Here is a 26240-nt window from a genome sequence, read left to right as displayed (position 1 = left end):
GCTCCACCCACATGCTTGTTTTCCTGACAGATACGTGTACAGTCATAGGAAAAAGAAAGTCCCCCCTCCTCTTTTAGTTCTATGTTTTTATTTTTAGGGCATTAATAATCGGAAAATGTCCATTCTTTACTAAAAAGAATATGACACACTACTTAAATTGACCTCTAAATAAAAGAACAAAAGTTCTTACATATTTGGCTTTTGAAAGACGTGGTTATGAGAAGCGATTTACAATTACACATGGTCCTCATGCACGTAGCCGTGGTTAATATAAACCCAACACAGAGCATCACAGTGCAGCATCATGGTGACGATGATCAGGTTCAAATTAATTCTCATAGTCTTATTTATTTCCATTAGTAAAAGCTCTATGCATCAAACTGGAACATCACTGGGCCATGCAACAGAACCACGATCCCAAACACATCTGATGGTCTGAACGAGGAAAAACAAATCAAGGTGTAGGAAAGACCTCAACCCCACTGGCTGGTTTTAAAAAGAGCTGTGAATAAACAAATGACTTGAAACATCATTGTAATAGAGGAGAGTGTGAGAGAACCTGAGAGATCCAAAAACTCCTACAGAAAACATTTACTTAAGGTTATAATTTAATGTTTTCCTACATGTTTTTTTATTTTTTTTATGTTTGTTTACTTTTTGACTCCACATGGAACTCAGTTTTTTTTTATTGTTTGCTGAGGACCAGACATCGTTCGAATTAAAGGAGGGTGTATTTTCTTTTTCCCTACGACTGTAGGAATAAAAATAAAATGAAACTTTTCTCCTTTACACATGAGGTCTGAAGATTCTGAACTTCCACAACTAGGCCATAACAAGGGTCTGTGTAATGTTGTGTGGGTGTGTCTGCAGTGCAGGGAGTAATCAAAGGAAGTGGAACACACACACACACACACATTCGGTATTGTTATTGTCTAAATAAATGTGGGCAGTAATGTGTTTAGTGAATCATTAATGACCCAGAAAATGATCCAGTTTTGCAATGTCTATTCACACACACACACACACACACACACACACACACACACACACACACACACACACACACACACACACACAACACAATTTGCTCACAGATTCACACCAGTGCCTTTTCTCCTCACACCACTCACTGCAAGAGAGCACACACTCATTATAAAAAATCCTTTACAGGTATTTGATTCCTTCCCCTTGCTTCCTCTGGCTCCGCCCTCTATTCACAAATCATGCCCTCAGCCACGCCCCCACTGCCACACTCACTATTGTTTGTTTCTATGTTTATTTAGAGTTATTTATTTAATTATTTAAAGTATTTTTTTATAGACTGGGATATTTTCAATGAACCTTGATATACCTTTGTTTGTTTGTTTACTTTTGTTTGTTGTTGTTTATTTATGTGTTTATTTAACTATTCATTTATTAAAACATGCACATACGTTTACAGTCGGATCTTTGCGCTGTATTTTAAATAAACCTTGAGTTGTTTGTTTTTTTTGTTTGTTTGACTAACAAACAGACACATTCGTATGCGTTTCTGTTTATTTTTCAAAAATATTTCATGAAATATTCGATACAGTTCTGTTTGTTTGCTTGTTGCTTCCTTTTGTTTGTTTCTTTCTTCGTTTACTTCCTTCTTGTTTTGTTTGTTTGCTTAGATGTCTTAAAAGCTGCTTCGTTTCCATACAGGCAGCAGGCAAATTTTTCCACAAGCTCAAAGCTATCATTAAAGGAGCTTTAATTCGGACCTTATAAATGTTGCGTGCGTACACACACAACACACACACACACACACACACACACACACTCACACAGATCATTACAGGTTGCAGGTGCTTTTATGCATTCCAATCCAGTGAAACCCTCTGAACACTATGTTCATGGTGTGTGTGTGTGTGTGTGTGTGTGTGTGTGTGTGTGTGTGTGTGTGTATAATCACCAGTTTACAGTGTATCAATTATATTATAAGTGTATCAATTATTGTGAATCTAAGAGGCACTTAATTTGAGGACATCAGCACAATCTCAGGGTAAAGTAACCGTCTCGCTAATGCCCTGAAGGTCCTCCTGAGTCAGAGGGACTTTTGATGATGATGATAATGGACATGCTAAAAATGAGAGAAGACATCATCTCAATTTACAAGCAACCTTTACCTCGAATGATTCCTCCAACCCAACTCAAACATTTAGTTTCTCCTCACAGACCTTTAGCTCTGAACTGCAGTTAGTTCCTGTGTCCTGCTTGATTTATTTATTTTTTTAAAAAGGAGGAAAAACGTATAGCTTTGTTTAATTCTATACTTTCGCATACAACATCTCCTTCAATTAAAGTTTATGAGATGTCTCCACCACGGTTCGCTTGTTTTGTTAATGTAGTCGGGGAATTTTTACACTGATTAGTGTTTTAAGTTTCACTGATGATTCATAACTGGGAGAAATCCAACAGCTAATACAAATGGGGTTTAATAGTGTTTAGTAATTGTAATGTAATTGTTCATGTAAATGTCTGTGTTTAATGTTTTTTACTGTGTGTTTACTGGTGTTTAATGTGTGTTTACTGTACATGTAATGCTGTTCCCTGAGGTTGACTGGGATGTAATGGTGTTTACTGTGTGTTTAGTGGCAATGAGCAGTGTGTAAAATGTAACTGTGTTTTTTTTTTGTTTAATATTGTCTAATGGTGTGCAATGGTGTTTACTGTGTGCTTAATGGTGTTTAGTGATGTTTACTGGGGTGTAATGGTTTTTATTGTGTGTTGAATGGTGTTTAATTTGTGTTGAATGATGTTTAGATTACTTTATTTACCCCATACTGTGTTGTTACAGGAGTTTAATGTTGTTTAAAGTGTGTTTACTGGTGTATAATGTTGTTTATTAGGATTTAATTGTGTTTAATGGTGTTTATTGGTGTTGCAGGTTATTAGTCGGAGCTCCTTGGAGAGGCTACACCCAGAACAGGAAAGGAGATGTGTATAGATGTGGTATTACAGGAACTACCTGCGAGAAACTCAACCTACAGAGTAAGTTTACACACCTTTACATTTAAGTGCATTAATAATAATAATATTATTCATAATTTTTTCACACATACGATCCATACGGTTCAGGAAATTTGATATAAGTTTAGGGATTCCCGAGTGATTTACCCATGTAGGCACCCATGATGTTTATGTTTTGACTATGAGCATTGGTGGAATTTTCTGCTTGTAGGAGATGAACAGATGAGCAGCAGGGTGTTAAGACGACGTGAATAAAACCTAGTGAGGGTAGTAATGGCAGAAATGGACGTTATAGGGTGCATTGAACTTGTCTTGTGTGTTGATTCCTGTGAATTCAGGGATGATTAATCATTGAACAACAAACACACTTACAAATTAGGCAAAATAGTGACATGATGGTGGAATTGAGCTTTCGCATCATTTGGCCCAAATGTCCTGCCAAATTTAAAAACTTTTAAACAGATAGTTCTTGGGATGGTTCAGATAGGTTCCCTATTGACTTTTTGGTTCTCAGCCCTCTAATATCAACAACAGGATCATTAATGCATTGGTTAATTGATTTAAAGACATTAATTCTTCTTACATTTACATTTACATTTGCGGCATTTAGCAGACGCCCTTATTCAGAGCGACGTACAAAAGTGCTTTGAGTATCTACACTGGTATGCCAGATTACAAACTTAATATAAATATAACTGTATAATATAAATATAATATACAATATAATATATATATAATATAAATATAACTCTATAATATAATATATAATATAAATATAATATATAATATATAATATAATATAAAAACTTTCTTTCGGCTTCTCATATATAATATATAATATAATATATAATATAAATATAACTGTTCTTCATCTTTTCAGATTATTGTTGATGTCAAAATGTGTATTATTTAAGATACTAAAGTGTATTGCAAATAATATTTAATTAGAATTGTGTGTGTTTGTGTGAGAGAGAGAGAGAGAGAGAAAGAGAGAGAGAGAGGGAGTTAGAGAGAGAGAGAGAGAGAGAGAGAGAGAGAGAGAGACGGAGATTAAGTCCCAAAGTGCTTGTGAAATACACATTTGAGTTGTTTGTACTTCAGCTCTGAGACCCCATCAGATGACAGTCCAGATCCAAGCTGTGAGATAAACCATGTTACCCCAGACCCTCTCCGGTCTCCCAGCTGATACGGAGCTCCACAGCCTCGTACCAGTGTTTATTTTAAACTTTGATGTATAAAAGTCTGTGAGTTGCGTATGAACCCACAGATATGCACAGATGGTTTTGTCATGATTTACAATACTGCAGGTTTTGGTGGAAAAAGTCTTTAAACAGCAGCTTCAGACACGCAATTTATTCGTGCAAACAACTGACTAGCAAAACAACTCGGCGCTGCTTGTCTTTATATATACAACTCGGTTTGACTTTTTGTGTGTTTGTTCTGTATACATAATCCTGTCTAAAGGCTCTTTAACTTTTAAAAGTATTTAACGATGGTTTATGAATGGTTATATAGCATTCATAATAATAACTAAAAGCTTTAAACACATTAACGCATTTTGCCACTTATGCTTGTCTATTCAGGGTTATGTAGGCGATATATCACATTATAATGCAATGAACTACTTATGAATGTGTCTACAGTATTATGTATGCTATATAACAATTTATAATGCGATAAACCGCTTATAAATGCGTGTACAAAATTATGTAGGAAATATACTGTAACGTTATATTGCAATTAACTGCATAACTCATTATAATGCAATGAACCGTTTTTGAATGTTTATACAGAATTACGTCGACTGTATAACACCCTATAATGGAATGAACTGTTGATGATGCAGTTTTATGCAGGCTATTTAAACAGGATTGCTTATGTAGGCCATGTAACACATGTATGTAACATTATAATGCGCTGAACTACTTAGGGGAAGTCTGAATGATGTAGTTCATATATATATAGCATTTAACTACTTACTTACTCGGTGGTTAGACATATCTTATTCTTACATATGATCATCTTATGAGCATTATACAGGATTTTGTAGGATATATAGCATATTATAACGCTCTATAACAACAGATTCATAACAAGTCGAACTGCTACAGCAGGAAAGCATTAAGAATTGAAATGCAGGGTCAGAATCTCATAATGACGTAATTCTGCTCTACAGTTAACAAAGAACATTCCTCTGAATTCAGCCGAGCGGATGCAGTGATCTGTAATGGATGATGGTGATGATTTATGATGTCCACATGCTATACGTTTTAACCGCTCTTCTGTCTTTTTATTTTGTTTTTCAGACTCTGTCAACATACCGAACGTACAGAACATCAACGTTAACATGAGTCTGGGTCTGACCCTGATGCGAAAACCCAAAAACAACGGATTTATGGTAAACGTGCCGCAGGAATGCAGCGGCCCCGAAATGACACAATGTGGTCTTTATTTAGTGTACAGATTTGTTAAGTGTGTGTGTGTGTGTGTGTGTGTGTGTGTGTGTGTGTGTGTTTTAGACATGCGGTCCTCTCTGGGCTCAGGCTTGTGGTACTCAGTATTTCTCCACGGGAGTGTGTGCAGAAGTGAGCTCTCAGTTCAGTCCACAAACGGTGTTTTCTCCCGCTCTACAAAGTACGACACTGATCTCTCGCTCATCTTCTCCTTTTTCTCATACACACACTTTTTCACATTTTACATTAAAAGTTTGTTAATAAGCTGAATTAGGGTTCAGTTTAGGATGTAAAATGCTTCATATTAGTAAGAGCGAATCTGCAGCTGGGTGTGAGGTGTCACAGGATGTTACTGCATGATGTGGAGGTGAAGAAGAAGAACGGCCCGAGGTGAAGCGGAAAGGCTAATAATGGTGTAAAACCTCACACCTAGATGTGGTTTATCACCTTATACCTTGATCACTTTGCAGCATGGGCGAGTTAAAGCTGTAATTGATGTTTGCAGAGCAAAACTGACTGAATGGATCAAAATAACGCTTCATGTTCATTTTATATACACGCCTCGTTACAGCTATAATTCTGCTGCTCTGAATTACACACACACGGAGAAAGTAGTGCCAGAAGATTAGACTGGTAATGAGACTTGGTGTTAACTTCTCGTGCCCTTTTTTGTAAAATTTCTCATTTATTTCTCTTTTGTTCCAAAGTTTGTAAAATTGATCTTGTGCCTCAACCATTTAATAAAATCACCATATGACAGACAGACAGACAGACAGACAGACAGACAGAGAGACAGACAGACAGACAGACAGAGAGACAGACAGACAGACAGACAGACAGACAGACAGACAGACAAGCAGACAGGCAGACAGACAGAAAGTCAGACAGACAAACAGATAGATAGATAGATAGATAGATAGATAGATAGATAGATAGATAGATCGATAGATCGATAGATCGATCGATCGATGGATAGATAGATAGATAGATAGATAGATAGATAGATAGATAGATAGATAGATAGATAGATAGATAGATAGTGTGCAGTCTGAACTGTTATGCTTAATCTGTTTGATAAACCCACAGCTTGCGGTGGCCCAATGGACATCGCTATTGTTCTGGACGGATCAAACAGTATTTATCCCTGGCCTCCTGTTGTGAATTTTCTTAAGAAGCTCTTAGGACACCTTGATATCGGACCTCAGCAATCTCAGGCACGTCCCAGAACTCAAGATTATAAATATCATCGCTTGTGTCTGGTGACAGAATGATTTATTTCTTCTTATTATTACTGATTGTATGATTTGATGTCGGAGCAGGTCAGCATCATTCAGTACGGCGTCTATCCCGTGATGGAGTTCAATATGAACACGTATAAGACCAGAGATTCGATCGTGGATGCAGCTTCAAAGATTACTCAGAGAGGTGGAACCGAGACGAACACGTTCGGAGCGATCGAATACGCCAGGTATGTCTGATCTCGCCGATCTCGTCTGATCCGGACTGGAGACATCAGAAGTTGTTTTACGGGTGTGTGTTTGTTTCAGGACAAACGCTTTTCTGGCGTCAAATGGTGGACGTCCCGGAGCCAGTAAAGTGATGGTGGTGGTGACTGATGGAGAGTCACATGATAACTCCAAGAGAGACAAGGTTATTCCGGCGTGTGAGAAGGACCACATCACTCGCTTCGGCATCGCTGTGAGTACAACTCGTAATGCTCTGGTGCTTTTACAGCTTTTGTTTCAGGATTTCTTTGAAGGATTTTTATGCACCTAGTATCAGGAGTTTGTAGCTATCACCTAGTTACCTCTGCCAGGAGGTTACAGTTTGGGGACTTTTTTTTATTGCAATTTGTGTGCCAGTTTTACAGTAATAAGAGACCTGAAAAGGTCTATTTTATTCCTTTTCTCTATTTTATCTTTCAGTTTCTTAATTTTTCCACCCTTTTTTTTTACTGAGAACGCATTCATAGAAAGCACTTTACTGCATGTTATATTGTGTATGGTTATGTATGGGATTACAGAGAAAACGAAGGAGCTGCTAATTACCAGGTTTTCAGCCCGTAAACTGTTTATTTCATTTACTGCGAAAGGGGAAATAAATGTTTTCATTGTTTATCTGTTTTATGGTCAAAAGTCAGGGTTGGCATGTATTTATTCATAAATGCATAATTCAATTAACTATTTTGACAGTTACAGTTATATCATTAAAATCATTTAAATACAATCAAGTCAGTCAAGTTCAATTCAGTGTTCGTTAACAATGGACAAAACCTCAAGCTTTACAGAAATCTGGGAAGGGGTTAGCTCAATGATTAAGATTTTGGACTTCTGATCAGAAGGTCATTAGTTCAAATCCCACCACCCACTAAGATGCTTTTGCTGCAAGGCCTTTAACACCTTAACTGCTGAAGTGGTATAAATGTAAATCGATCTCAATAAGGGCATCTGCCAAATATATATATATGCCTATATCTCTGAGACTTCATAAGGAAGAAACCTGAAGGGGACTCACAAATGAACTTCATCTGGGCCTCAAATCCCACTTTAATTTTTTTTACTTTAGGTGCTCGGGTACTACATAAGAAACAACATTGACAGCACAAAACTGGTTGAGGAAATCAAGTCAATAGCCAGCAATCCTTCTGATAAATTCTATTTCAATGTGTCTGCTGAAGAGGCACTGCTGGAGATTGCAGGAACTCTGGGAGATCGGATCTTCAATATCGAAGGTATACCATTTTGGTCAAATTGTGCATCAGAATCTAACACTGGAAATAGAAATCAGTGTATTTATACATATTATACATACCTCACATTTCAGCAACTATTTTATTATATGCTCTCAAAGGACAATATTATAGAAATAAAACTTGGATATATTTTAGAGTAGTCAATGTGCAGATTTACTGTACTCTGAAAATAACTCAACATACAGCTATATTGTCTAAATATCTGGCAACAAACATGAGTACATAAATTAATGGATATTATATATTCCTGTTTTTTCCCACAGGCACAGGTATAGGTGGTGAATTTCAGATGGAAATGTCGCAGGTCGGATTCAGTGCGCACAAGACCAAGAACGAGGTGAACAAAGAACAATATTTTATATATATATATATATAAATCTTATGTATGTTCCTGACACTTCTTTCTCTGGTGTGGTGTCTCTGCAGGACGAGATGATGCTGGGGGCCGTTGGAGCGTACGGATGGACCGGAACCGTGGTGCATAAAACTGCTCAGAAATCAGAGATTTTCCCCAAAGAAACTTTTGAGCGAATACTTGAAGATAAAAACCACAGTTCCCTCCTGGGTGAGTGGCTCAGGTTCCATTAATTACACATCAGGATCAAAATGGAGTGTGTTCTGTAGATTTTTTTTTTTTATTCGCAAAAAAATGGCAAAATATCTTGATTTGTGTACATAGTTTTTCTTATAATAAGATTATAGATTATAGAGCAAATACAATATATAGACAAAGATATTGGGACAGCAGACTTTTAATTGTCTTATTTGTGTATATAGTATTTTTTTATTATAAATTACAGTAAAGCAATATATATATATATATATATATATATATATATATATATATATATATATATATATATATATATATATATATATATGCACACACACACACACACACAAAAGTATTGGGACAGCATATGTTTTTTTCCACAAACTGTTAGCACAAATTTGGAGGCACACAATTGTATAAGATGTCTCTGGACCTCTACCTGTTCCTGCATTGCATTGGCCCTTTGCACAAAGCAAGCAACATATTGGGATGTGCAAAAACAACATGCAAATGTTATGGTCAGGTGGCCACAAGCAGTATAGTATTAGACAGACAGACAGAGAGACAGACAGACAGACAGACAGACAGGCAGGCAGGCAGGCAGGCAGACATTTATTTTATAATGTATTGCAAATGTTTTCAGAAACATTTGTGAGCCAATAATAATTTAAGACATTAATTTAAAAATGACATGCTTTTAAAAGCATTACTTTCCTTGCGATTTACATTTTACAAAATACATGTCTACATGTATACAGAGAAGGTATTTTTATGATAAATTGTATAAGATTGTAATTGTATAAGGAAGACAAGCTGGTGATGTTACCTGTAGCAGAAACACACTAAACGCTTCGTTCTTGTTTGTATTTACTGTTGTTGTCATTTTCCTCTGTGTGTGTGTGTGTGTGTGTGTGTGTGTGTGTGTGTGTGTGTAGGATACGCAGTGACTACGCTATATAGTGATTCCACTGAGTACTTTGTGGCTGGTGCGCCCCGCTCCAATCACACCGGTCAGGTGGTGGTGTACACGCTGAATCAGCAGAGAAAACCTGAAATCCGACACTCACAAAGAGGAGATCAGGTCAATAACATCCTGCTTTCATGTCACTGGGTTGTGTTGATTTATTTTACATTCAAAGTTATTGTTTCTATAGTAACCGCTAACCGTTAACCATGTTTTTCTGGAATGATTTGCAGATCGGATCGTACTTCGGAAGCGTGCTCTGCCCCCTGGATGTGAATCGTGACGGTGTTACGGACATTCTCCTGGTTGGAGCTCCGATGTACATGAGCGATGAGAAGAAGGAGATGGGCAAAGTGTACGTCTTCTCCATTACCAATGTAAGCCTTAAATAAAAACACTGCTCCAAACTCAGTGATATCACGCCAAAAACTGGCAACGTTCTCTCTAAAGGTCTTGTTTTGTTATGTGTCTTCAGGGGTTCTTGAGTAGCCAGGGGTTCCTGGAAGGTTCTTCTCCACTGGAGAACGCCCGATTCGGAATGGCCATTGCCGCAGCTCCGGACCTCAACCAGGATAACTTAAATGATGTGGTGGTTGGGGCACCGCTGGAGGAGAACGGCCAGGGAGCTCTTTATATTTTTAACGGAGAAGCACGAAGCGTCAGGAAGCAGAGCTCACAGGTAGAACCGCTCTAACCTGAACCTGATTAAGTCATAGGTTTGTTTTTAGAAAATTTGTCCAAAAACACTATATATATTTTATATTTTTAAAATGTGCAGAAAATTCTTGCCATGAAACTGGACCCGATGTTGAGGTACTTCGGACGTTCTTTAGATGCCAGTGAAGATCTGAATGGAGACTCAATCCCAGACGTCTCAGTGGGGAGTTATGGAAAAGTGTTTCAGCTCTGGTGAGAATCTCTATAGTGGGAAATATTTCTCATATAATAAACATATAACAAAATATAAAGTTTTATGAAAACAGAGGAGTTTGTCAGTGAAAGTCTATCCCTTATGAGCAAACCAGAGGAGACGGGAAAGAGGGGAAAAACTCCCTGTGACTTTCTTCCTTTCTTCATCCTCATCACTGGATATTCATTTATTATTAATTCCAATACTGATAAGTTTATCAACTATTCACGGATGTACAACATCAAATCCATCCTCTTGGTTGTTCATCTTAATGATGGTTAATATATACAGTTTTTTACAATGGTTTATATCTACAGTGGCCGGTTTTGTTCTCAAGTCTCTATAAGGATAAACTTATACAGACGAATGTATGAATTAAAAATATTGTACAAATTAGACTCTGGTTTTGACTTGTGGTGTTTACGGGGTTCTGTGGCGTGTGGTTTCAGGTCCAGAGCAGTGGCGTTGGTGACTGCCAAGGTCACGTTCAACCCGGACCGGATTAGCGTCTTGAGCAAACCGTGCACCCTCAATGGACGGATGGTTTCCTGTTTTAAAGCCAAAATCTGCCTGAGGGCAACGTTTAAACCGTTAAACCAGGTTGGACCTGCAGGTATGTCCTTAGTCTTATTTCTGTATTTGCTACAGATTTATTTTTTAATCAAATATATATATATATTTTTTTTTTCTCGTCAAATCATTTAAAATGCCGGTTCAGTGCAGCTGAATTCTGATTGGTCAGAAATTTCAATTGGAACGATCAAACAGTGGTTTCCATAGTAATATAATAATCAATAGAAATCGTTATAAAACGATGCGTAATCATCGATACGGCTGGACTTTCTTAAAATATTGTTATAAATGTTAAAAATATTTGTGTGTTTAACATTTAAGGAAGGAGTCTCCAGTGTCAGTGTAGCAGTCAGTTGTAAAAGATGTAACTTTAGAAAATTTTTTCCTTATAGGCTGATTATGGAATGACCAGCTTGACCAGATTCTAGCTTGTTTCCATTCTATGAATATTTAAATTTTAATTAAAATAGACAAACACTGATTCGCTGATCTCTGATTCACTACACTTGATGCATTTTAATAATTAATTTATTATACTAGAAAAATAATAAAGATAATGCAACTGAATTGATCAATAGATTACATTTGCACTGTGATTGTGATTAAATATAACCCTGTATTTTAGCGATTAAGTACAACATGACCCTGGACGCTGACCTGAAGTCGTCCCGAGTCTCAAGGGCTCACTTCATTAACTCGGAGCGAGTAATCCAGCATGACGTCAGCGTCTCCACAGCTGAGACGTGTGAGGAACATCAGGTGAACGTTCAGGAAGCGCTTGATCTCGTCAACCCCATTGCCGTTCGAGTCGACATCAGACTTCAGCAGCCGGATTCAAACCCTGTCCTGGACGCCTTCAGTCCCACCGCATGGGAGTTTTTTGTGAGCACCACGTTCCAGCCTGGTCACGTGTTCGTTAGTTTTGTAGTCATAACATTTTTAAAGATGGTGTTTTTTTTCCCATTCAGATCCCATTTTCTAAAGACTGTGGTACTGATGAGGTGTGCTACAGTGACCTGGTGTTAAGCGTGCAGAGAGATCCGCCTACCAGGTACAACCACACACACACACACACACACACACACACACACACACACACACACACACACACACACACACACATATATATATATATATATATATATATATATATATATATATATATATATATATATCTATATATCAGATTTCTAAGTAAATACTAAATAAACATACAGTACAGACATCTGTTGGTTCCCCTTCAAGAAAAAAGAACCACCACAAATGATTTCATCTGTAATAATGAGCAAACTGCTCCAGCCGTCTCAGATTTAAAGGCTCCATTCTCCAAGCTGCATGTTTCAGCACGTTCCATAGATGTTGGATAGGATTTAGATCCGGGCTCATTGAAAGGCTACATCAGAATCACAAATTTGGAGATTCACAATTGTATCGGACGTCTTTTGATATAGTAGAAGGACATTTTCCCTTCACTTGAACTATGAGACCCAAACATGTTCCAGCATGACAGTGCCGCTGTGCACAAATCCAACTTCATGAAGATCTGCTTTTACATGGATTGGAGTGGAAGATCTCCTGCTATAAATCTCCAAACCTATTAATCAATCGATGAATGTGAACGCTGACTGCACCCCAGACCTTCTCACCTTCTCACCTACATCAGTTCCTGACTTTACTAACACTCTGGTGTCTGAATGAGCACAAATCTCCACAAAATCCAGTGGAACATCTTTCCAGAAGAGTGGAGTTTATTATAACAGTAAATATGGACTAAAAGTGGAATGAGATGTTAAAAAGCACATTGCAATTTTGAACATACGTCAGATAAATATACATAAAACGTCAGATGTGTGTTTTTGCAAATGTCCTTTACAGTCTAATAGCCGTGTCTGCCCCTCATAAAGCTGAGTGGATCACATGGGCTCAGTTACAGAATTGGCACTTTTTGTAAAGAATTAGCAAAAAACAATGAATTTGATAAAAAAATAATTATATTTTGGGGGATTTCTTTTCTCAGAAGTGGTGTAATATTTCTGGTTGTAAAATTATTGGCACGAGATGAACAACCGAGCTTGAGCAAGAGCTTGTAATTGTTGTCTTGGGGTTTTTTTTGCACTTGTTTTTTTCCCCCTCTCCCTTTCCTTTTTTGGTGCCAATAATTTAGCAGTTCACTCTAAGACTTTTGCCAGACACACCCATTTCAAGTGAGAACTTGAGAATGATGGAGTCGTGTTGCGGACTCGATGGCGTGATGCCTGGATAATAAAATCCAGCTGCGTGTCTGTGAAACGTGTTGTTAAAGAACGCCTGGTGAATAAATTCTCATTTCTGTTTTCTTTGTAGCTCCTTGTTGGTGAGTAATAACAACAGAAGATTGGTGCTGTTCGTCACGGTGATGAACAGGAAGGAAAACGCGTACAACACCCGAGTGACAGCGCGTTACTCCAGCAACCTGTTTTACTCCTCCGTTTCGCAGCCTGTACGTCTGACCCGCTTCACCCTCTGTATTTTTGTGTAGAATTAGTCATATCGCTCTCTTTCTTTCACCAGGCCAGCATAATTACTACTTCTTTTCTGCTCTGCGCTTCTTTTTTCCCCACCAGAGCGATGGTACTGAGGTCAAATGCACCTCCAGTCAAGACACTGAATTGGTCGCGTGTCAAGTTGGATATCCAGCGTTAAAGACCGACCAGTCGGTGAGACTCTCTGACTCACTTTACACGTGTGTGTGTGTAACAATCACATCTTCATGAGGCATTTAGGAGGCATGTGCTCATTTTTCCTAAGATATAAATAGACACAAGAATCCAAGCTGAAAAAATTCAACATTGCAAAAATGAAAACATAGAACAATAGATAAGGAGAAGTACATGCATAAAGGTATTTATTATTATTAATTTTAGTATTATTATTATTATTATAGTTATATGAGAGCTTCTGTTTTTAGATTAGTTATTATAATGCACAGAGCTTTGTTTTTGGTTTTTTGGTTTTGATTAGTCCAGGTAAAAAGGAAGGTGTTGAAAGTGCCTCAGGAAGCTGGTGGTGACTTCTTTAGAGATGATACTGCTGAGGAATTGTGGTAGTTGTCAATGATAAGTCGAGCGACAGGGTTCGCATTTGTCTTCACAACTGCAGTTTCCAGACCAAACAGCAAGGCAGCACTGAGCAACCTTTCAAGCTCTAAATTCATATATATTAGTAAAAGCCCTCAATGACACTTGCCTCATGACTAGGTGGTTCTGTGGCAGTGTCCCTGCCTCTCACTGTAGAGGGTAGAGAAAAGCAGTAGAAGAGGAGCTGAAGTAAATGGTGCTTCAAAGGCGAGGTTGAAAGGTTTTTTACCATATATGCAAAAGACCACACCTTGGGGGCACCTGCCTGGATATTACCTCCCCCCCCAATCTCATGGAACACCCAACTTGGTACCATCAACTTTCCATGCACCTCAGATCTTGTTTGCTAATTCCAGAAACATCTACGCATCATTTCCTGGAGACCTGGCTGGAGTTTAAACCAACAAACCTCTTACACCAGAGGTGAAGTTCATCCAGTTGAGCCGCATGAGCTCATAATAGACTGTTGTTTTGTAGCATTTTTCTCTTTTAAACCCCGAGTTAAATAAACTAAAGAAAAAGCTGAAATTTGAACCAGGGAACTCACGGACCAGAGACCATGATGGTAACCACTACACCATTCTGGAGTTGGTGTGTAGATGCTACTTATTGGACGTTTGCCTTAATAAATGAATTTGAAACCACCTGACATTTAAAACTTGACATGGAAGAGTAGAAAGTTCAGTTTCATGTCTTCTCTCTCACAAACATGAGGTACACCAAGGAGACTTAACAACCTCCACCTGCTGAAACCACAACTCTGACCACTTCACCACCAACAGCCCCAGGTGGAGGTTGTTTAATTACACACTGAGCTTAATGATGAAGACTTGTTTGGTCTAGACCTAGGAGTAGCTGATTCGAGCATCAAACATATAATCATCTAAAGCACCAGGTTCCCCATTAGGTTTCTACTTCAGTTTTAATTTGTTTACTCCGTTAGCTGGCAGTCATGTAAATGAGTCAAACATGATGGTACACCAGACATTTTTGTATTATAGTCCAAATATTTTGCCATGTAGACCATGTAGTTTGCTTTTTTTCAGCCAAATTAGGTGTTATTTATATATTCCAGGTTGTGGTTATTGCAGTGAATTCGGTTTTGATTTCGAGGTACTACATTTCTGTGTACATGAATGATTGATTATTGTGGTTATTATGAGTTTTGCGTCTTCTTGTCTCAGGTGACATTCGAGATCAGTTTTGACTTCAATCTGGCTCAGTTACAAAAGGAAGTCAAAGTGGTTTTTGAAGCCCAGAGGTAAGAAATAAAAACATTTTCTCCAGAATATAAAATAATAACAGAGGATTTCAGCTGCTGCTTTAATTATCGCTCATGTCATTTGCAGTGAAAGTAAAGAGGAAACTCCAGAAGATAACACTGAGACGTTGATGATCTCTATCCAGTACCAGACAGAGATCATCCTGAGCAGGTCTGATGATAAACCCACTGAGGAGCTGCTGAATTATAAACATCAGTACAAAGAAAATAGTGAAAATTATAAAAAATTAGAAACGTCTTTATTTTTTTAACAGAGAAGCAAACCTGGATGTGTATTTACTTGAAGAAAAGGATGAAATAATAAACCCCATAAAGACGTACAGTGACATCGGTCCAGAGTTCAAGTTCAGTCTCAAGGTCAGTGCCTCTGCTGATTCAATTCACAAACTACCTGTGTGTTCATCACTCTGAACTCACACCTGAACTCCTTCCAGCCAATCACCTTCCACTATTCACCCTGACTCATAAAGGATAATTAACCTGCTTCTAATCCTGACTGAAGCACATGAGCCTCCTGGGTATTTTAGATAAAACCAATTAAGATGCATTTTTCCATTTCTATGTAATGATATGGATGGAATGGTTCTACTGGTGTTGTCGTTCATTGCTGTGGGATTTGAGATCCTGTGCAGGTTGATGTAGTGATGAGGTGTATTTTTTCTTCATTGTAGGTATCTGGAGCAGCTTTTCCAGTCAGTTTGGTTTACATGGATGTATCTCTGCCCACGAGCACCAAATCAGGGAATCAGCTGCTGTATATAACATCAGTCGAGGCCACACCGGTGAGAACCAAGAACATAAGAACATTTTCTTCAAGGTCAGACTTTCATCACCTCATCATATCAGATGCTGTTAGACAGGTGATGTTTCTCATCATAAATCCTGTAAAGGCTCACTGAAGGTCATTAATTAGACGTTTTAGAACATCTGCATCATCATTACCTGTCTGGATGAAATGGTTCAGAAGAAACAGATCAGCAAATTCACTGTTCACTTCTTCCACTTCTGGATCTTCATACTGTCGGATAAAAAGATCACCGATTTTATTTCTCCAACTTTGTTTTTTTAAATTTCACTGTATTTTCTGGGAGTTTGTCAAAAACATGACGACATTTTTATACATTTTTTTCTTTTCTTTTTCCCTGTGTGTGTGTGTGTGTGTGTGTGTGTGTGTGTGTGCTGGTGTGTGAGACAGCAGCGTGATGTTCAGTGTGACATTAATGGGCTGATCGACCCGTTTAACATCGGACAGAAGGAATACACTGCCAAATTCACTGAGAAGAGCTTCAGAGGAACCAGTCACCTGGTCAGTGTCTGTGTTCCTTCATCCTTTCTTTTCTCATTCCTTTCCTTCCTCACATTCCCTCTTTCTCTTTTCCTTGTTCCTTCTTTCCCTGCCTCATTGGTTTTATTAATTTCTTTCGTTTTTGCTCATTCCTTTATTGCTTTCTTTAATACTAATGAATACTTTGTTCATAAGTCTTTCCTTCTTTCTCTCCCTCTTTATCTCTCTGCCCTCTCTCTCTCTCTCTCTCTCTCTCTCTCTCTCTCTGTCTCTCTCTCTCTCTCTCTCTCTCTCTCTCTCTCTCTCTCTCTCTCTCTAAAATTTTCTTTTCCTTTCACTTCCTCACTCTTACTTTCTGTTTACTTAATGTCTTTACTTTTTTGACATTAAACTTTTTTTATTTTATTTTATTAAAAGTAATCCCAGAAGTAATAGAGATTCTGAATTGTATGTGTGTGTGTGTGTGTGTGTGTGTGTGTGTGTGTGTGTGTGTGTGTGTGTGTGTATGTGTGTGTGTGTGTGTGTGTGTGTGTGTGTGTGTGTGTGTGTGTGTGTGTGTGTGTGTGTTCTCCTCAGAACTGTGCCTCAGCCGTATGTAAGCAGCTGAAGTGTGTGCTGAAAGACATGAGCGTGAAAAGCGAGTATATCGTCAGCGTGTCTGCACGAATCTGGAACGGAACATTTCTGAAGGTTTATAGAAAAATAAATAATCTTTGATTTGATTAAAACTTTACAATGATTAAAACTATTATTAACGATATAATTATAATTGTGATTTTATTACATAGAATTAATTGATCATTAACACAAAAAATTGTCATTAATTCGTTCTAATTGTTAGATTTCCCTTAAATATAATTACTGTTATTATTAACACTATATAAAGATTTGATATTCGTGATATAAATGAAAACGTACACAAATCTATGTTTTGTTTTTAAAAGAAATCTGTTTGAAAGATTATTCCTGATGAATTGTCACAGATAATTAACCAATCTGGCAACCCAGTTCTTCAAGGGTAAAACAAACAAAAAAGAAGAGCATTTTTTGTGTGTTTCACTCTCTCTCTCTCTCTCTCTCTCTCTCTCTATCCTTCCCACCCCCTCCCCCACCCAGGCTGATTTCCAGTCGGTCGTATTAAACGTGAACGCTCAGATCAAAACGTCTCAAAATGATCTACTTGTCATCGCCCACAAAGAAGTGACGGTAGGAAATACATTGTTTTATATTTCGCTCATATTTACCACATTTTCACTTTTCAAAATACTTAAAATCTTCAGCTGAAACACGAAACGATGAAACGAAGTGTTTCTTTTACTGTACATGAGATTTTACTGCTCATGAGCTTCACAATAAGCACTGATTACTTCCTTCTTTCTTTCTTTCTTTCTTCCTTCATTCTTTCTTTCTCTCTTTCTTTCTTTCTTTCTTTCTTTCTTTCTGTTTTTATCCCACCTTACATTTCTTTTCTTTCCCTGTTCATTCCTCCTTTTCTTTGATTCTTTCCATCCCCCTTACCTCTCGGTCTTCTTCTTTCCTACCCCTTAATTTCTCACCCTTTGTTCCTTCCTTCCCTTCTTCCAGTCCACTCCTTCTTTCCTTCCCCTTCTCTTTTTCTTTAATTGCCTCAATCTGCCCATTTCCTTTATGATTTAACAAACCATTCAAACAGATTTTTCCTACTTGTAAATCTAAAAGCTCCCAGTTGAACACAGTATGTGGTATAAAAGGCGTCTGATTTCAGGTGGATGTGACGGTCAGTAAACCGGGTGCTAAAGGTGACGTCCCCGTGGGCGTGATCGTGGGGAGTGTGATCGGAGGATTACTCCTGCTGGCTGCTGCTGTCGCAGGGTTGTGGAAGGTACGGGTACTTTTTCTGTAACTTTTCCTGTGTTCCTCACATTCTTTCTCTCTCTTTCATTGTTTTGTTTTTTTCTCTATCTTAGCTAGTAGCCTTTTCTCCTTTTTTTCTCCTCCCTTTCTATCACACTTTGTTTTCATCTTCCATTCTTTCCTTTTGTCCCTTCAATCCTGCATGAAATTTCCTCCTTCCAGTCTTAATTCTTTCTTTTATTCCTTTCTCTCTTTCCATATTCCATATACGCATCTCTTTTCATTCCCCAGTCGAAGGACTAAATTGCATGTGTATTAAAAATGTACATTAATGTTGTGTGTCTGTGGCGTGATCTCTGCAGCTCGGCTTCTTCAAGCGTAAATATCAGCAGCTGGGCAGAAACGATGAGGCAGCGGAAACAGAAGGACTGCAGGAGAACGCGTGAAGAACGTGAGACCCACCCTGATCCCGATTAAACACTGTCTGATCTCAGATCAACTCCAGCCAAAGATCTAACTCTCAGAGACTCAGGGATCGGATCAGCAGCAGTGAGGAGGAGGAGGAGAACCTCAACCACACTGCAGCAACAGGAAACGATCTGTGATCTAAAACAACTCAAACAGACAACAGTCCTGTTTGTGCTGCCGTGGAAACTCACCGCCTCTGTTTACTTTCATCAACACTGGAGAATTTCTCTTTCACTCCGAGTCGCTGAATCAACGGGAAACTGACGAACTTCTTTCCCTTTTTTTTTTTACATTTATTTCCCGATACTGTAAATATTATTCATAAAGAAATATTGTTGAGTGCACTGACCTTCTCCCAGACGATCCCGGACCTGCAGATCACAAGTTCTCGTAATATCCAATAACTCTACATTTCTACATTTCATACGTTTTTAAAGTTTGCACACGCGGCCTCGTTTATCTTTTTAGTGCGTTTGTGTGTAAAAAAAACAGGAGCGAGCAATCACAAAACAGCATTAAAAAAAAAAAAAAAAAAAAACCTTCAGTAATTAAATGACTAATTAATATGAAGCGACTGAGAGAAAAAGTGAAATTGGTTAAATGAATATATATATTTTTTACATTTCGTAGCATCCTCCCTTTTAAAGAAATGTACATTATTAAAAAATTTGCCACAAAAAAGCAATACATAATGTATAATGTAGCGAAACCGAGGCTAAAAACTCCACACACACACACACACACACACACACACACACACACACACCAGTTATGTAGCTAAATACAGGTACACTGTCCCCATCTAAAAACTGTGCTTTAATGGAAAACTTTGACCTCAAATAGACACAAACTCACAATCTGGAACAAAACAAGTCACTGAATGGTATAACAATATTATAATAATATATATTTAATATATACAGATAAAGTTTGTGGACACAATCAGTATGTGCTTTAAAAAAAAAAAACATCCCACATTTATTTCCAATTTAACATTACAATGAGCTCCACTCTCCTGGGAAGATGTTCCACTAGATTTCCAAGTGTGTGGAGATTCATTCAGCCACAATGGTGTGAAAATGTTCTGCTTCAGCATCCAAACACGTCTGATACTTTTGTGTGTGTCCAACGTTGTGTTAACAGTTTGGGGAAGAAGAACATATGGCTGGAAAAGTTCGGTGTCCCAATACTTTTAATCCGTGTGGTGAATATCACAGAAGTACATCAATATAAAAGATGCACTGAAACATAAAAATAGAAATAAAACAGCAATTGTGTAAAAATCAATCATCATAATAAAACATCATTCTCGTGTACTGGCATCTATAAAGATAAGTGGGAAATTTTTTTTTTATATTCGTGAGTTTGTTGTTCGACTGTTGATTTTATCTGTGAAACGTTTCTTCGTTTATTTTTCTCTCAGGAACGAATACCTTCAGTAGACTACTGGGACACACTGGCGATTAAATCCTGTTTCTTTTTGTTTATCCGGCACTTTATTCACATCTCGGCTTCCTACTAGTTAACATTCACCTTTCCAATTGTTTTTTTTTTTTTTTATGTTTTGTTTTTTTTTTTTTTTGTATTTACACACAAAATTCCAAACTTTGGTAAATTTTTGGTAAAAGTGAGTATTTTTGTATTTTTTTTGTAGACTGCGCAGAACAGAGCAACAAGTTAAATATGTACTGTAGTTGATTTTACCCTCCAGAACAGAAATATTAACTGTAAGACTTTAATAATGTGGTTTTTATACATTTATCAGAGCTCTAAATGTTTAAAATTGTAAAAATGTTTACAAATTGTTTTATTGTTCGTTTTTTTTTGGAATGGTACATTGAAATTCTTGCTTTAAAATAATAAAGCAAACAGCATTTTTACATTTTATGGCGATTTATTAAAAAAATATTCAAGTCTGTAATTTGTTGTGGTTTAATTTGATATTTATTTTAGGATTTAACAAATAATTTCAGTCACACAAGCAAAAGAGCAGCCACCATCATCCCACTTTATCCCATGATCATATATATGCTGTGAAGACATCTACTTGTTTTCTTAATCATTTTAAATCTGCTCAGATGCCCATATATGGACTTCCTGTTGATCTGCAATCTGCACAAATCAGTTTATTGTATTTATCTGGTTTCTGATTAGTTAGTTATGAGTTTTAAAGCGCTCCAGTGGCACATTCTTTTAGGTTTTCTCTGAATAATGATGCGTATTAATGGTGTTTACAGTTAAAGGGTTTTCGCGAGTAAAATAATGAACTTTGCGTTTTCTATATGAAGTTAAATCGCAGCTGATATTGAAATATGTCAAAAATGTATTTCTTTTTTTTTAACAAGTCAGAACCTAAACTGGTAAAGAAACAGCAATATTTGAGACATTTTGATGTTTGTATGATTCTTTTTAATAGCTGAAATTTCACCAATAGGATTCTTTTTTTCATATTTTTTAATCCTGTAGTTTCCATTTTATTGGTTGTAGTTACTATAAATGACCACTAGGGGAATAACTAAGTGAAATAACTACAGTGTTTTATTACTTCAAATCTGCAGACAGCTGATCATTTTTTGAGAAAATAGATTAAAAAGCTACACATATATACATTCTGCTTTACATTTAAAATTTTATACAATCAAATACAAAATTATATCCACAAATGCTCATTTCCAGTTCTGACCCTGATCAGATAGTTTAGATTTTAACCGTCTCTTAAATACACAAATATTGTTGTCATTTGCTCAACTATTACAAATGAAAGAAGCCACATGTCTCAATCAAAATCTGTAAGTTCATGACCCAATTCAGGGATAAAAGCCCCGAAGCTTTTTTACAAAGGTCTGAAGGTCAACTTGTTTTCCCCTCGGAACGACTTCCTGTCCACAGACACTCGCTGTTCTCTTTCCAGCATGGCTCCTCGGATTCATAGATCTCCTAAAGAAAAAAAAACAATAAGCAATAAATGAAACAACCAGTACTGTTAGGGGTAACTAATCAGCGGGGGGGTGGGGCGTGAAGCAGATTTACTGTCGCCTACAGGCTTCGACACAAAAAACTCAAACTATTGGAGTTTGTTGGAATCTTAAAACTCTTTTACAGTACTGAAAGAAATGGTTTTATTTATTTATTTTTTACGTTTCATCATCTGAACAGAAACGCAGCTCTGATCTCGCAAAGAGATTTCTATAGAAGGGTTTAAATTATAAAGAGAACCAAAAAAAAAACCAAATTCAGCTCTGAACCTCGAGACCCTTCCCATAAATGTTAGATAAACATCTCCTTACCAGAAACTCGACACACAGTGTGACATGCGAGTTCCTGTGAATGAGACGTCACTACAGAAACCACAACATATCAGAATGAGTTTTTTCCTACAAACCTGCGCTACTGCCAATAAACCATTAATCAACAACTTCTGACCAATCAGAAGCCAGCATCGCTGTGGTTTAAAATGGTAAACAAACCTTTTTCCAGATTGGGACGGTGGATTTGAGAGCGTTGATTCCGTACTTCACTGCCTCAAGAGATTCTGTGCGGTGAGGAGACGAGACTCCTATGATCACACTGGCCTCAGTAACAGGAACCACGCTGTAAATAAATAAAGAATTCAGGATCAGACATGGGTAGGGGGTGTGGCCTAAAGTATAAAGGTGGAGATTGTGCTGGATGAGCTGTGATTTTGGTAGCGATACGCTTCTCTGACCTCATAAATCAGATGCAGCTGCTCACCCGAGTCTGTGATGGATGCAGATGTGTCGGACCGTTGGCCATCTTCTCCTCACCTCAGCACAGATCTTCCTCATCTCCGACTCTGCCATGGGCACATAGGCTTCATACTCCAGCTGAATGACCTTCTTTCCCTCGAAATGGTCTCTGGTTGTTCCTGAAACGCACGTTTATCAAATCAGAAATTTCTAACACACGTGACATGATACACACGGACAAACATCAGTGATGGCCCTGTTCAGCGAGTCAGATCAAATGATTCGACTCAACAACACGAGTCAACTCTTCTGTTTAGGGCGTAGGCGTGTCATTTACAAACGAGTCGACTCCTTAAAATATTGACTTGAAGAAATATATATTAATACACAAGACGGACACAAAATATTCAAATATAATAATTAGATTGCTCAAATACAAAAAAGTCAAATAGTACTGGCATGAATTATGACATCATTCCGCCTGTAATTGTTCTTCTCAAGTGTGTAACTGCTCCAATGAATTACATTTTACTTCATTATAAACTCTTAATTTGATTCCTCGTCATCGCTAAAACTCGAAAACACGTCTCGTTGCTGCTCAGATGTTGCGATTAGACTTCAACATTTTCAAAGCGTTTAAATTTAAATAAAAAATTTTAAATAATAAATACCGATAAATAAAGAAACGGCTCCGCAGGAGGACGACGTCACCGACCCCGACACGGCATCGCTGGAGAGTTTATCTGTGGTGAGTTTAATCAGGTCTAGACCTGGTCCTTCCTCCATCACTGCTGCTCAACACACACACACACACACACACACACACACACACACACACACACCCACACACACACCAGAGATAAAAATTGTCACCAAATTTACCCTTATTTACAATGTACATTCACGTCACACCTCATGCGATTGTACTCTAAAGGGAGAAAAAAGGGGCGTGGCCAAATAATTGAATGTAGTATGTAATAAAAATTAAGCAGAACAACTGGTTACACATCAACATCAAGTTATACACAGGATACAACTAAACAACACAACATTTCTAAACTTAAACCTGCAACAGCTTTAAAAAAAAAACTATTGTTTACACATCTATTCAAACTTCTAAACCTTCTCAATAGCTGGAATACAAAACAGTGTGTGTGGAACGTGTGGAAACACCGAGTCTCTCATGGTTTTTTTGTGAAACATTGATGTTCCTTTTCCCTCAATAATTGTTCAGTGAACGAGTGGAAGGAGGTTCCGTGGAGTCCAAATGAGACATTTTTGTCAGAAGAAAGAAGTCGTGTAAGAACTTGTTAAGAAGAACTTGTGTGAGATGGAGAACAGGAGAGGAGATCAGTCTGTGATCAGACTCCCTCACCCCCACACTCACACATGCAGGTGGAAGTTTAATGGATTGGGGTTGTTTTGGAGCAGAGAAGATTCCGGAAAGTAAAAGTAAACCAACATGACTCCCATTCCATACTTCATCACCACACGATTCCTTGAACAACCGGCAGGAGAATGAATACAAGTAAGACTATTGTTATTGTATATAAAGTGAAGATTTAAAACACATGAAAAACAACATGGTGACATCACGCTCCCTAAGCCACGCCCCTGAAGCAGTGAGACTGAAAAGCTTCATACAGCATAATGAAGTAGGAGTGCGTGTGTGTGTGCATTAAACCTGTGATGTAGATTTATCCTCCGCTGAGTGGTGGGATCACGGCCACCTCGTCTCCGTGCTGCAGACGCACAACCTGCTCACCCACAGACACGTACTCTCTCCTAACGGCCAGAACCACCTGCTCACGTACGACCACGAGTCTGCAGATGATTATTACACATTAACATCATACAATAAACACCACAAAAGAGCTGTTCGCTCGTCACATATATGCTACAACATTTCTCTCTTTGTATATCCCAGCTTGCCAGGAAAGTTGGATCAAAGCCCCTGGAGCAGCGATGGTTAAGGACTTTGCTCAAGGGCCCAATAGTGGCAGCATGGCAGTCCTGTGATGTGAAAACCAGACCTTTCATTCAGTAACCCAGAGCTTTAACTACAACAGCAGCATGTTAAGTTTTCATTATTTGAGGGGGATTTGTTCACACTGAGCTCTAATTTGAGGTAACTATGTGCTGCAGATTTACCGTGTAAAAGGTTTCTCTGTATTATTTAAAGCGTTCTGTAAAATTGTATTCACGCACAGCGCTTGTTTGGCCGCTAGAGGGAGACAAAGGTTCTGATTTTATTTTGAGCTTTCACAAGCGCAAAATAATTTTTTTTGGGCTCATATTTATTCCAAACAGGAATAAAACACTCCACAGATGTGCATTACATCTAAAATAAAATAAAATAAAATAAACAACAACAGAAAGACGATGTCGCAACAACGACAGCAACAATAATAATAATAATAATTATTATTATTGTTAGAGACTGATGAATAACTGTGGCGACGCCTAATGGGAGCAGCCGAAAGAAGAATTATAATTATTATTGTTGTTGTTGTTATAACAATTAACAAATATAACCGATTTAAACTCTTATTTAATAACAATAAATTGTGTTTCGTCAGAATAGAGCTCGAATCGTGTCCGTACATTAATTCGGCAGCGCCACTGAACTCTGCATGACCACGTGTTTAAAGCGCCCGGATGGGTTTTTATTCTTGTTTATTAGTTTTTATGGTTTATTTACTCACTTTGGGTGTTTGTGCTCCAGTTCCTGCCACAGCTGGAGGCTCGTCAGTTCGGAGTTTATTTGGATCTTCTCCGATTTCACTCCAGTTAATTCAGCACTTTTAGCAAAGTACAACACGGTCACCTGAATTGAATAGAGAGTGAAAACGGGAGGATTAGCAAGGTGCTAGCAATGTTAAACAACCCCTGTAATTAAAAAAAAAAGCAGCCAATGGCAGCTGTGAAAACACCAAACAGACAGACAGTAACTGTTTATAGACAAGTTGATGCTGCTAGTTTTATTATTATCACCTCGGTACTCATGAATAGAGGTTGTTAATTGAGGCGCGCGCGCGCACCTACTGTTATTACGAGCGGCTACTTTTTCCTCAGGGTTGCCAGATATGAACGTTGTAAAATCCATTTCTCACGCAAGCTGAATTTAACCAGAATGCATCCATAATGTTCACTTCTTTGTTACAGACCTACACATATGTGTTAAATATTATATTTACAAAGTTAAATAATTTCGGGTAGGTTTTAAAATTAACGCAATATACCAAGGGGGATTTGACCGCATCTGCCAACAACATATCGTCGCAATGAACCCGGAAATAAATATTCCCCGTTGTTATGTACGCCTTTACTTTTAAAATAAATCGTAATTGATA

At 37.8% G+C, this 26240-nt stretch overlaps 3 protein-coding genes across 3 annotated transcripts in view; 1 reads left to right on the top strand and 2 right to left on the bottom strand.

Moving 5' to 3' along the window:
* Positions 1-20768, top strand: part of itga2.2 (integrin, alpha 2 (CD49B, alpha 2 subunit of VLA-2 receptor), tandem duplicate 2) — a 30370-nt gene extending 9602 nt beyond the window's left edge. The window contains exons 3-29 of the mRNA XM_046861260.1: positions 2909-3012; positions 5298-5389; positions 5511-5625; positions 6531-6658; positions 6764-6912; positions 6992-7142; positions 8010-8175; positions 8460-8533; positions 8623-8761; positions 9685-9830; positions 9947-10090; positions 10189-10392; positions 10492-10622; positions 11073-11236; positions 11822-12078; positions 12165-12247; positions 13540-13675; positions 13800-13892; positions 15497-15573; positions 15662-15745; positions 15849-15951; positions 16266-16376; positions 16790-16900; positions 17456-17569; positions 17996-18085; positions 18624-18740; positions 19075-20768. Of these exons, the coding sequence (XP_046717216.1) occupies positions 2909-3012; positions 5298-5389; positions 5511-5625; positions 6531-6658; positions 6764-6912; positions 6992-7142; positions 8010-8175; positions 8460-8533; positions 8623-8761; positions 9685-9830; positions 9947-10090; positions 10189-10392; positions 10492-10622; positions 11073-11236; positions 11822-12078; positions 12165-12247; positions 13540-13675; positions 13800-13892; positions 15497-15573; positions 15662-15745; positions 15849-15951; positions 16266-16376; positions 16790-16900; positions 17456-17569; positions 17996-18085; positions 18624-18740; positions 19075-19158 (3367 nt within the window). The 3' untranslated portion in view covers positions 19159-20768. The remainder of the gene's footprint in view (positions 1-2908; positions 3013-5297; positions 5390-5510; positions 5626-6530; positions 6659-6763; positions 6913-6991; positions 7143-8009; positions 8176-8459; positions 8534-8622; positions 8762-9684; positions 9831-9946; positions 10091-10188; positions 10393-10491; positions 10623-11072; positions 11237-11821; positions 12079-12164; positions 12248-13539; positions 13676-13799; positions 13893-15496; positions 15574-15661; positions 15746-15848; positions 15952-16265; positions 16377-16789; positions 16901-17455; positions 17570-17995; positions 18086-18623; positions 18741-19074) is intronic.
* Positions 20769-21566: 798 nt separating this feature from the next.
* LOC124393430 (molybdopterin synthase catalytic subunit) lies at positions 21567-23676 on the bottom strand. Its single transcript, XM_046861261.1, has 4 exons — positions 23559-23676; positions 22913-23066; positions 22648-22771; positions 21567-22117 (listed from the first exon to the last, which is right to left on the bottom strand). The coding sequence occupies exons 1-4, from the start codon at positions 23671-23673 to the stop codon at positions 22031-22033; spliced, it is 480 nt and encodes a 159-aa protein (XP_046717217.1). The 5' UTR covers positions 23674-23676; the 3' UTR covers positions 21567-22030.
* On the bottom strand, positions 23558-26040 carry LOC124393432 (molybdopterin synthase sulfur carrier subunit). The gene is made up of 4 exons (XM_046861262.1): positions 25882-26040; positions 25593-25714; positions 24572-24711; positions 23558-23678 (listed from the first exon to the last, which is right to left on the bottom strand). Exons 1-3 carry the CDS (start codon positions 25891-25893, stop codon positions 24585-24587), a joined length of 261 nt encoding a protein of 86 aa, XP_046717218.1. The 5' UTR covers positions 25894-26040; the 3' UTR covers positions 23558-23678; positions 24572-24584.
* Between the last annotated feature and the right edge of the window lie 200 nt (positions 26041-26240).

This window comes from Silurus meridionalis, chromosome 11 (assembly GCF_014805685.1).
Source record: "Silurus meridionalis isolate SWU-2019-XX chromosome 11, ASM1480568v1, whole genome shotgun sequence".
In the NCBI taxonomy this organism is placed as follows: domain Eukaryota; kingdom Metazoa; phylum Chordata; class Actinopteri; order Siluriformes; family Siluridae; genus Silurus; species Silurus meridionalis.
The sequence above is the reverse complement of the archived record's forward strand: the minus strand, read 5'-3'. Positions and strand labels throughout refer to the sequence as shown.